Source organism: Salmo salar, chromosome 15 (assembly GCF_965601325.2).
Source record: "Salmo salar chromosome 15, fSalSal1, whole genome shotgun sequence".
Taxonomy (NCBI): domain Eukaryota; kingdom Metazoa; phylum Chordata; class Actinopteri; order Salmoniformes; family Salmonidae; genus Salmo; species Salmo salar.
Window position 1 is genome coordinate 43249781 of NC_138305.1, and position 12194 is coordinate 43261974.

At 42.2% G+C, this 12194-nt stretch overlaps 1 protein-coding gene across 2 annotated transcripts in view; it reads left to right on the top strand.

Annotated features, from left to right (window-relative positions):
* Positions 1-3306: 3306 nt before the first annotated feature.
* Positions 3307-12194, top strand: part of LOC106571392 (protein unc-93 homolog A) — a 28139-nt gene continuing 19251 nt past the window's right edge. For both annotated transcript variants that reach the window (XM_014144434.3, XM_082961787.1), the window contains exons 1-4: positions 3307-3484; positions 3608-3789; positions 4168-4397; positions 4636-4758. In XM_014144434.3, the coding sequence (XP_013999909.1) occupies positions 3395-3484; positions 3608-3789; positions 4168-4397; positions 4636-4758 (625 nt within the window). In that variant the 5' untranslated portion in view covers positions 3307-3394. The remainder of the gene's footprint in view (positions 3485-3607; positions 3790-4167; positions 4398-4635; positions 4759-12194) is intronic.

Below are 12194 nucleotides of genomic sequence, written 5' to 3' on the forward strand. Positions count from 1 at the left end.
CAGTTGTGTCTTGTTGGCGAGATGTCCTTTGGGTGGTGGACCATTCTTGATACACACGGGAAACTGTTGAGCATGAAAAGCCCAGCAGCGTTGCAATTCTTGACACAAACCGGTGCGCTTGGCACCTACTACCATATCCCATTCAAAGGCACTTAAATATTTTGTCTTGCCCATTTACCCTCTGAATGACACACATACAATCCATGTCTCAATTGTCTCAAGGCTTAAAAATCAATCTAAGTGACATCAATAAGGGATCATAGCTTTCACCTGGTCAGTCTGTCATGAAAAAGTAGGTGTTCTTAATGTTTTGTATACTCAGTGTATAACCAACAGCATTGGCCTTCACCTACTGTGAGTAGTAGTCTTAGTAGTAGTAGTCGATGTACCTGGTCCTATAAAATTGGCCACGTTTACAAGTTAATTTATCGTGAAACATATCAATACTGATAAAGGGTGGCACGCCCACACCACATAGGCTGATGAACTTGATGAACTATCAATCAAGCATTACATATCTTGTTGACCTTAAGTGGGACACAGTCAGTTGTACTGTATTGGGCAATATGTGACATTTAGTAGGATAAACAATTAATTGAATTATCTACCTAATGCCACAGTTCTTTTTGAGCACTGAAAAGTTAGTTTTACAAAACAATAAGGAAGAAAACAAATTATGTTTTACGTTTTTGGCTTTTCCATAACTATCAGTAACCTTTGCACCCTGGTATCTCGTTTGAGTGGAATGCATTCCTTATGCACAGCTGAACTAAACTGTGATTATTATGTGCCTGAAAGGGAAACAGAGCAAAGTAAATGTAAAAATACTGACAACTTCACAATTCATATTTAATGGCTTAAATCTTGGGGTTGGGGTCAAACCCAAAAATGTGCACTCAAGTAGAATGTTCAATTCAACTGATCCCAACCCTGTTACCAGTAACACTGGTAACAGTGGGGTGGCAGGTAGCCTAGTGGTTAGAGCGTTGGGCCAGTAACCGCAAGGTTGGTAGATTGAAACCCCTGAGCTGACAAGGTAAAAATCTGTCCTTCTGCCCCTGAACAAGGCAGTTAACCCACTGTTCCTAGGGCATCACTGTAAATAAGAATTTGTTCTTAACTGACTTGCCTAGTTAAATAAAGGTTAAATAAAAAAACACACAGTAGCTAAAGTCACTAAGCCACTACAATGACTCTGTTGTGTTAGCTTGACTGTGAGAGTATCTGATCCAACTACTGATAGGGTGGTCCAGGAAATTGTAGGAGTTAAGCAAACAGCCCAGGGATGCTTTCCCTATAATATTGATAACAATGTTTATTTATACGACAGGGTTAATACACATTTTGACAGATGGAATTTCATGACTTCTCCATGAGTTTTAACCAAATTTTCATGACCAACAATTGGCAGCGTCTATTTACATATCAAAAAGTAAGCGAATGTGGGATCGACACTGGGAGGCTGCTCTGTGATCCCAAGTACTATCTCCTGTCGTTGTGCAAGGCACTCAACCCCCCACAAAGTAGAAGAACTGTTAGGCAACTGGAGAGCTACTGGGTGTTCAGGCTCTTGATAAAGTCCTGCTCAAACACATCAGAGCCAGTTTATCAAGGTCCAGTTGAGCAGCTCATTTCTACAATGTGGTTTGTTAGAGGGGAATAAATGGCTGCACGTCCCTTAGGAATAAAAGTCTGCACACCCATTAGCTTTCCTGGAGGATGGGTGACCACCCTTGATGTAGAACATTGCAACATTACCATCAAATACTTTTAATGCCTTTTGAAATAATTTGCCCATTCAATATATCAAAGCTCTATTGGCTATGGCAGGCTGCAAATCTTTCTATTCAGCAGAAACAAGAACACACATTTTCTTCGGGAAATGTACCTTTTCTAGTTTAGTCATATTTATATTAGCTACCTTAGAAGTGTTTACTTTGCATCCTGACTAGCAGCAATTGAGTTGCATTGTCCCATACATTGGATGAACCAAATCAACTGGAAGTATCTACAAAACAAGTTTTGAAGCCACATAATCCAAAAGAAAGGCTACATCTAATATTTTTTCGTAAAATTACTTTTCGCAATTCAGAAATTATTATTTTGATTCACATAACTCTATTCACCGCGATTGGACCGAATCCCAACTAATACAATGGCCGAGTGAATTGTTAATTTCGTTTAAAAAAAAAGTGTTTAAATGAATAATCGGAATCGTTCAAAAAATGTAATCAACTTTGAATGGCCTTATTCTTGAGTGTCGGTGGAAGTTTTTTGGGGACATGACGAAAACATGAATCATGGTAATAATACCTAAACAGTTAACTACAGGGTACACTATATGTTTTGAATTGGCTACCTAGCTATAAATCTGTTCTCTATCATGTTATAGACTAGGCCTACCTACCTGCCTGCCACTGCAAATGTCCGACTTTCTCTCTCTTTGAGCAATGGCCCACTCCTCTTGCACTGATGCAAGTGATGCGCGCAAACACAACAGACGCGCTAAAGAGCAGTCAGAGCCTGGTTTATATGTTGATTTTGATTTGATTGATAAAATATTTAAACACGGTGGCTAAATAATTTCAATTATCAGAAATTATTAATTTCCATGACCTTTCCAAAAATGTTCGGATTGGATCATTTCCCAAAACTTTTCCACAGACGTGTAGGCTAGTTAAGTAAAAATACTTTAAAGTACTACATAAATTGTTTTTGGGGTGTCTGTACATTTTGAATATTTAGCAGGTCATGAAAATTGTCCAATTCACGCACTTATCAAGAGAAAATCTCTGGTCATTCCTACTGCATCTAATCTGGTGGACTCACGAAACACAAATGCTTTGCTTGTAAATTATGTCTGAGTGTTGGAGTGTGCCCCTGGCTATCTGTAAATGAGAAAAACGAGAAAATCGTGCCTTCTGGTTTTATTAATATAAGGAATTTGACATGATTTATAGGTCTAGTTTTGATACTTAAATATAATTAAAGCCAAGTATTTTTAGACTTGTATTCAAGTAGTATTTTACTGGGTGACTTTCACTTTTACCTGAGTTATTTTCTATTATGTTATCTTTACTTTTACTCAACTATGACAATTGGGTACTTTTTCCACCACTGCTTTTCCAGGCCTGGAAAACATCATTTTAAAATGAAATTTATTTTCCAGGATTTTTATGACAGTATGAACCCTGTAAGAGCTCTTCAGCAGAGGACACACATATCTAACAGTTTATAGAACGGGATGAACTTTGTCCCCCATTTAAACAGCTTCACTATATAAAGGCTCAGTTGTTTTACCTAAGACTTTGCTTTGTCAACCATCCAGTGGAGTTGTAATCTGGAATATACTTTTCTCATAGAGCCAAACCTTTAAGGTATTCACATTGCAGACATGATAGACCGAAATATGAAAAATGTTCTGGTGGTATCCATTGGATTTTTATCTCTGTTCACAGCGTATGGAGGACTTCAGAGTTTACAGGTAACTCAAGATACTGTCGTGTCGATCATTAAATAGATGATTGCTTGAATATTAAGGTACAATTCAACACTGCAAATTCTGGTTCTTGATAATTGATGGCACCACCCCTCTCCTGTGTTACAGAGCAGTCTGAATGCCGAGGATGGGATGGGGGTGACATCTCTCAGTGTTATCTATGCCTCCATCATCCTGTCATCCATGTTCCTAACACCCATTCTCATCAAAAACCTGGGCTGCAAATGGACTATTGTTGTCGGCATGGGCTGCTATGTGACCTATTCAATTGGGAACCTCTATCCAGGATGGTAAAGCAAACTGTCCAAAACCTGTTCAGACCTTCATTGTTTACAGCTTTCAACAAGCTGTGTTTCTTCTTCATGATTTAAGAGCAAAATTACAATACAACTAATCATGTACCTCCCTACCTCAATGAGTAAAACATTTGGCATAGTACACATATATTAACTTGTTGTTACCATGTAGATTTGGGATTATTTCAGTACTCTGTGAGTAAATTAAACTAATTATGTCAAAGTAGTGTCCATCGACAAAGTTGTTTACACACATGGTATGAATCCTATCCCTCTCTGCTATGCTTCCTGGACTGGCCTGTCAGTAGCTGTGTTAGTTTACAAACTGTAGGCAGTGTCTGATGCTAACCATATTAATCTGTCCTCTTCTAGGTACACTCTGATCCCCACCTCGGTGATCCTGGGAATGGGAGGTTCTCCACTATGGTCAGCCAAGTGTACCCTTCTCACCATCTGCGGCAACCTGCAGGCCCCTAAAGAAAACAAGGCAGCAGCGGATGTTATCAATAAGTACTTTGGCATATTTTTCTTGATATTTCAGTCTTCGGCTGTATGGGGAAACCTCATGTCGTCGTTGATATTTGGTTCAGATACAGATATACGTAAGTAGCAAGTGCACACATACACACACACAAACAAACATACACACACAAGTATGCACACGCACACACAGAACAAATGCAACTTGTTTGTGAAAGTAGTAACATTTGTAAGTTAAAGGGTGACTGTAGGATAAAGTGAATGAGATGCATCATGTGCAGTGTACATTATGAGAGGTGTTCTTGCCCAACCATCCTCTATGGTACCATCTGTCATAATGATATCTTTATTTTCTCCTAGCTGACATCTCTGAGGAAGATCTACAATATTGTGGTGCAGGTGTGTGCGTTGATATCAATGTAAACTCTACGACCACAAGACCAGCACAAGAATTGGTCTGGACACTAGTCGGCTGCTATATTGGTAAGAACCTAGTATTGTTTGTCAGTGCTACAGGTTGACACGGCCATAATACTGCATTTAACCCCCCTCCCCAGCTCATCTCATGCTTTTGTTCACATTTTGCCATGAGGCTGACAAATTTCTGCAGTTTTTAAGCACATTTCCTGATATTTAACAGTTTTATAATGCTATTCTACACATTTTGTCATGAGGCTGTTAGGTTCTGAACAAACAGAGTAAAAACTCAAACGGACAACTAGGAAAAGCTCAAACCAAGTTTATCCACCCACTGGGTCATACAGCTGCAAAGACAAGGTATGATTACACAAGCACACATATTTATAACCTCCTACTAGGTGGGGTCAACTCCTTACACATCTAGACAGCCGATACATCTCTGTTGCTAGGCAGGAACTTAATTGATTCCTCTCACTGGTGTAGTCATGGCCCTGCCTGATGCTAGAACCTTCGTGGGTGTGGAAATGTATGTGTTTGAGATAGAACTGTAGTAGGAGGGTCGTTGTGATGGGCTTCTCTGGCCCCCCTCCCAGAGGTTTCTTTTCACTTCATCTGTTGACTTGACCTGGAGTCGAATTCCTCTCTCCTCCCTAGTTCCGCAGCTGACCTGCCTCATCAGAGACTAACTGTTTCCTTTCGCCTCTCTCCTTAGTAATGCTGATATTCAACAATAACATGTTTGAACAGAATATGAACGTTCTGCTCTTCCCCTTGTCTCAACTTTCCATACACCACCTTCCTATTCACCCTTCATTGACCCCAACATATACATTCCTTTTACATGTAAAGTAATCAATAAGTTCTAGTGTGGTAACATTAATAAGTATATTTCAAGATAGAATCCAACAAGGCTAAGAGGATATGTTGCAGTTTTAAAGCTAATTCCCTGCAATTCTAAACATTTTGCCATGGGGCAGAGAATAAAATGTGCTGTTTTAAAGCAAATTTCCTGAAATTCTACACATTTTGCTATCATATACCATTTGGTGGCCCACCGATCTCCATATATATATATATATATATATATATATATATATATATATATATATACATATATATACAGTACCAGTCAAAAGTTTGGACACACCTACTCATTCAAGGGTTTCTCTTTATTTTTACTATTTTCTACATTGTAGAATAATAGTGAAGACATCAAAACTATGAAATAACACATATGGAATCATGTACTAACCAAAAAAGTGTTAAACAAATCAAAATATATTTTAGATTTTAGATTCTTCAAAGTAGCCCCCCTTTGCCTTGATGACAGCTTTGCACACGCTTGGCATTCTTTCAACCAACTTCACCTGGAATGCTTTTCCAACAGTCTTAAAGGAGTTCCCACATATGCTGAGCACTTGCTGGCTGCTTTTCCTTCACTCTGCGGTCCAACTCATCCCAAACCATCTCAATTGGGTTGAGGTCGGGTGATTGTGGAGGCCAGGTCATCTGATGCAGCACTCCATCACTCTCCTTCTTGGTCAAATAGCTCTTACACAGCCTAGAGGTGTGTTGGGTCATTGTCTTGTTGAAAAACAAATGATAAGCGCAAACCAGATGGGATGGCGAATCGCTGCAGATTTCTGTGGTAGCCATACTGTGCATTAAGTGTGCCTTGAATTCGAAAATAAATCGCTGACAGTGTCACCAGCAAAGCACCCCCATCCCCTCCTCCATGCTTCACGGTGGGAACCACACACGTGGAGATCATCCGTTCACCTACTCCGCGTCTCACAAAGACACAGCGGTTGGAACCAAAAATCTCACATTTGGACTCATCAGACCAAAGGACAGATTTCCACTGGTCTAATGTCCCTTGCTCATGTTTCTTGGCCCAAAGCAAGTCTCTTCTTCTTATTGGTGTCCTTTAGTAGTGGTTTCTTTGCAGAAATTCATCCATGAAGGCCTGATTCATGCAGTCTCCTCTGAACAGTTGATTTTGAAATGTGTCTGTTGTGTAAACTCTGTGAGGCATTTATTTGGGCTGCAATTTTTGAGACTAGGTAACTCCAATGAATGTATCCTCTGCAGCAGAGGTAACTCTGGGTCTTCCTTTCCTTTGGCAGTGTCACGTGTGCTCCCTCTTCGGTCTCTAGGTCACCAGGCTGCTCGTTATGGCGCACACCTGTCACCATCGTTACGCACATCAGCGCATTATGATGTTTCCTGTCTGTGCGTTGTTCGTGTTACTTGTTTTGTATTATGTTTCATTTATTTATTAAAACACTCACTCCCTGAACTTGCTTCCTGACTGTCACGTCCTGACCAGCAGAGGGAGTAATTGTATTCGTTTTGGTCAGGACGTGGCAGAGGATTTGTGTTTTGTATGTATTTCTACGTTCTGTCTAGTTTAGTTTTTCTATGTTTAGGATTGGGTGTTGGACTCTCAATTGGAGGCAGGTGTTTCTAGTTGCCTCTGATTGAGAGTCCTATATATAGGTGTGTGTTTGGTTTGGTATTTTGTGGGTAGTTGTCTTTAGCACTGCTGTTATGTGTATAGCCTGCTAAACTGTTTCCTGTCGTCGTTTCTTGGTTTATTGTTTTTCCGTGTTCACAGTCTTTATTTAAAATAAATATAATGATGAGCACGCAACCCGCTGCGCCTTGGTCCTCTCTACCCGAAGACAGCCGTTACAGAACTACCCACCACAAAAGGACCAAGCAGCGGAGTAAGGAGCAATGGGAATTCGATATGGACTGGCGGGAGAAATGGACCTGGGAGGAGATTCTGGATGGGGCAGGACCTTGGCATCAGGCTGGGGAATACCGTCGCCCAAGGGAAGAGATAGAGGAGGCCAAGGCAGAGAGGCATCGATATGAGGCCATGTATGCGCTGAGGGAGAAGCATGAGAGGCACCCCCAATAAATTATTTTGGGGGGGCACACGGGTAGTTTGGCTAGGCCAAGGAAGAGCCATAAGCCAGCTACCCATGCTTACAGGGAGCAACGTATGGAGTAGAGGGCGCCGAGTTATGAAGAAGTGCGCACGATTTCGCCCATACGTACGCACAGTCCAGTGCGATTTATTTATTTTATTATTATTTTTTTTTCTCCAGCCCCTCGCAGATGCCGTGCTAGAGTGGGCATCCAGCCTGGTAGGAGGATGCCTGCGCAGCACATCTGGTCACCGGTACGCCTCCTAGGACCAGGCTACCCTACGCCCGCTCTACGCACGGTAACCATCAAGCCCCTGCACAGCCCAGTTCGCCCTGTACTAGCACCCCGCTCATACAGGGCTACTAGTTCCATCCAGCCAGGACGGGTTGTGCAGGAGGTGCGAGCAAGACCACCTGTGCGCCTCCAGGGCCCAGTCTTTCCAGTTCCCGTCTCTCCTGCTGACCCGGAAGTGCGTACCTCCAGTCTGGCACGACCAGTACCAGCACCACGCATCAAGCTTCCAATAAGTTAGCCTAGTCCTACTCAGCCTGTTCCCGCTCCTCGCACTAGCCCTGAGGTGCGTGTCCCCAGGCTGGTACCTCCACTACCAGCCCCACGCATCAGGCTTCCAGTGCGTCAGACCAGGCCAGAGTGTCCGGCAACAGTGCCTCGTCCAGAGTGTCCGGCAACAGTGCCTCGTCCAGAGTGTCCGGCAACAGTGCCTCGTCCAGAGTGTCCGGCAACAGTGCCTCGTCCAGAGTGTCCGGCAACAGTGCCTCGTCCAGAACCAGGGGAGACGGCCTACTGTCCGGAACCAGGGGAGACGGCCCACTGTCCGGAACCAGGGGAGACGGCCCACTGTCCGGAACCGGGTGAGTCTGCCCGCGACCCGGAACCGGGTAAGTCTGCATGTGATCCGGAACCGAGCTAATTTAAATATAACTTTGAACTGTGTGAGTCTGCTTAAAGCTCGAAACCGAAGGAGTCTACCTACGACCCGGAACTGAGTGAGTTTGCCTACGGTCCAGAACCAAGAGACTCTGTCTACAGTCTGGAGGACAGTAGGCTGGAGCAAAAGCCACCTCCAGTATAGGTGGGTTGGGGAGGGGGGGTGTAGCACAGGTGCCGTCGTTGACGGCAGCCACCCTCCCTTCCCTCCCTTTAGTTTAGGGGGATATTTTTGTTGTTTGGGGTTTTTTGTGTTTTCTTTTAGGTGTATTCGGGGTCTGCACCTTTAGGGGGGGGGGGGGGTACTGTCACATCCTGACCAGCAGAGGGAGTAATTGTATTAGTTTTGGTCAGGACGTGGCAGAGGGTTTGTGTTTTGTATGTATTTCTACGTTCTGTCTAGTTTAGTTTTTGGAGGCAGGTGTTTCTAGTTGCCTCTGATTGAGAGTCCTATATATAGGTGTGTGTTTGGTTTGGTATTTTGTGGGTAGTTGTCTTTAGCACTGCTGTTATGTGTATAGCCTGCTAAACTGTTTCCTGTCGTCGTTTCTTGGTTTATTGTTTTTCCGTGTTCACAGTCTTTATTTAAAATAAATATAATGATGAGCACGCAACCCGCTGCGCCTTGGTCCTCTCTACCCAACGACAGCCGTTACACTGACTCTCTGCGCACATCGTTACAGGCGGTCCTCATGAGAGCCAGTTTCATCATAGCGCTTGATGGTTTTTGCGACTCCACTTGAAGAAATGTTCAAAGTTCTTGAAATGTTCCGCACTGACTGACCTTCATGTCTTAAAGTAATGATGGACTGTGTTTTCTCTTTGCTTATTTGAGCTGTCCTTGCCATAATATAGACTTGGTCTTTTACTAAATAGGGCTATCTTCTGTTAATTGAAATGCATTCCAGGTGACTACCCCATGAAGCTGTTTGAGATAATACCAAGAGGGTGGCTACATCAAGGCAAAGGGTGGCTACATTGAAGAATCTCAAATATAAAATATATTTTGATTTGTTTAACACTTGTATCATTTGATTTACACAACATGCCTACCACTTTGAAGATGCAAAATATTTTTTATTGTGAAACAAACAAGAAATAAGACCAAAAAACTGATCTTAAGCGTACATAACTATTCATCCCCCAAACTCAATACTTTGTAGAGCCACCTTTTGCAGCAATTACAGTTGAACGTCTCTTGGGGTATGTCTCTATAAGCTTGGCACATCTAGCCACTGGGATTTTTTTCCCATTCTTCAAGGCAAAACTGCTGCAGCTCCTTCAAGTTGGATGGGTTCTGCTGGTGCACAGCAATCTTTAAGTCATACCACAGATTCTCAATTGGATTGAGGTCTGGGCTTTGACTAGGCCATTCCAAGACATTTAAATGTTTCCCCTTAAACCACTCAAGTGTTCTTTAGCAGTATGCTTAGGATCATTGTCTTGCTGGAAGGTGAACCTCCATCCCAGTCTCAAATCTCTGGAAGACAAACAGGTTTCCCTCAAGAATTTCCCTTTAGCGCCATCCATCATTCCTTCAATTCTGACCAGTTTCCCAGTCCCTACCGATGAAAAACATCCCCACAGCATGATGCTGCCACCACCATGCTTCACTGTGGGGATGATGTTCTCAGGGTGATGAGAGGTGTTGGGTTTGCGCCAGACATAGCGTTTTCCTTGATTGCCAAAAAGCTCAATTTTAGTCTCATCTGATCAGAGTACCTTCTTCCAAATGTTTCCCACATGCCTTTTGGTGAACACCACACTTTTTTTTCTTATTTTTTTTTTCTTAACAGTGAGTCAACACTGAGACTAGGGTCTCTTCCACCTTTATAACACTGTTAACAGGGAGTCAACACTGACACCAGGGTCTCTTCCACCTTTATAACACTGTTAACAGGGAGTCAACAATGAGACCAAGGTCTCTTCCACCTTTATAACACTGTTAAAGCAATGGCTTTTTTTCTAGACACTCTTCCGTAAAGCCCAGCTCTGTGGAGTGTATGGCTTAAAGTGGTCCTATGGACAGATACTCCAATCTCCACTGTGGAGCTTTGCAGCTCCTTCAGGGTCAGCTCCTTCAGGGTCTCTGTTGCCACTCTGATTAATTCCCTCCTTGCCTGGTCCGTGGGTTTTGGTGGGCGGCCCTCTCTTGGCAGGTTTGTTGTGGTGCCATATTCTTTAAAAAATGTAATATTGGATTTAATGGTGCTCTGTGGGATGTTTAGAGTTTCTGATATTTTTTTATAACCCAACCCTGAACTGTACTTCTCCACAACTTTGTCCCTGACCTGTTTGGAGCGCTCCTTGGTCTTCATGGTGCCGCTTGCTTGGTGGTGCCCCTTGCTTAGTGCTTTTGCAGACTCTGGGGCCTTTCAAAACAGGTGTATATATACTCAGATCATGTGACAGATCATGTGACACTTAGATTGCACAATTATGTGACTTCCGAAGGTAATTGGTTGCACGATATCTTATTTATGGGCTTCATAGCAAAAGAGGTAAATACATATGCACGCACCACTTTTCAATTTTTTTGTTATTTTTTTTTTGAAACAAGTTATTTTTTTCATTTCACTTCACCAATTTGGAGTATTTTGTGTATGTCCATTACATGAAATCCAAATAAAAATCTAGTTAAATTACAGGTTGTAATGCAACAAAATAGGAAAAACACCAAGGGGGATGAATACTTTTGCAAGGCACTGTATATACAGTGGCAAGAAAAAGTATGTGAACCCTTTGGAATTACCTGGATTTCTGCATAAATTGGTCATCAAATTTGATCTGACCTTCATCTAAGTCACAACAATAGACAAATATAGTGGGCTTAAACTAATAACACACAAATTATTGTATTTTTCTTGTCTATATTGAATACATAATTTAAACATTCACAGTGTAGGATGGAAAAAGTATGTGAACCCCTAGGCTAATGACTTTTCCAAAAGCTAATTGGAGTCAGGAGTCAGCTAACCTGGAGTCCAATCAATGAGACGAGATTGGAGATGTTGGTTAGAGCTGCCTTGCTCTATAAAAAAAACTCAATAAATTTGAGTTTGCTATTCACAAGAAGCATTGCCTGATGTGAACCATGCCTCGAACAAAAGATATCTCAGAAGACTTAAGATTAAGAATTGTTTACTCTCATAAAGCTGGAAAGGGTTACAAAAGTATCTCTAAAAGCCTTCATCAGTCCACGGTAAGACAAATTGTCTATAAATGGAGAAAGTTCAGCACTGTTGCTACTCTCCCTAGGAGTGGCCGCCCGGCAAAGTTGACTGCAAAAGCACAGTGCAGAATGCTCAATGAGGTTTAGAAGAATCATAGAGTGTCAGCTAAAGACATACAGAAATCTCTGGAACATGCTAACATCTCAGTTGACGAGTCTACGATACATAAAATGCTAAACAAGAATGGTTTTCATGGGAGGACACCACGGAAGAAGCCACTGCTGTCCAAAAGAAACATTGCTGCAAGTCTGAAGTTCACCAAAAGAGCACCTGGATGATCCACAGCGCTCCTGGCCAAATATTCTGTGGAGAGATGAAACTAAAGTTGATATGTTTGGAAGGAACACACAACACTGTGTAAAAAAAAAGGCACAGCACACT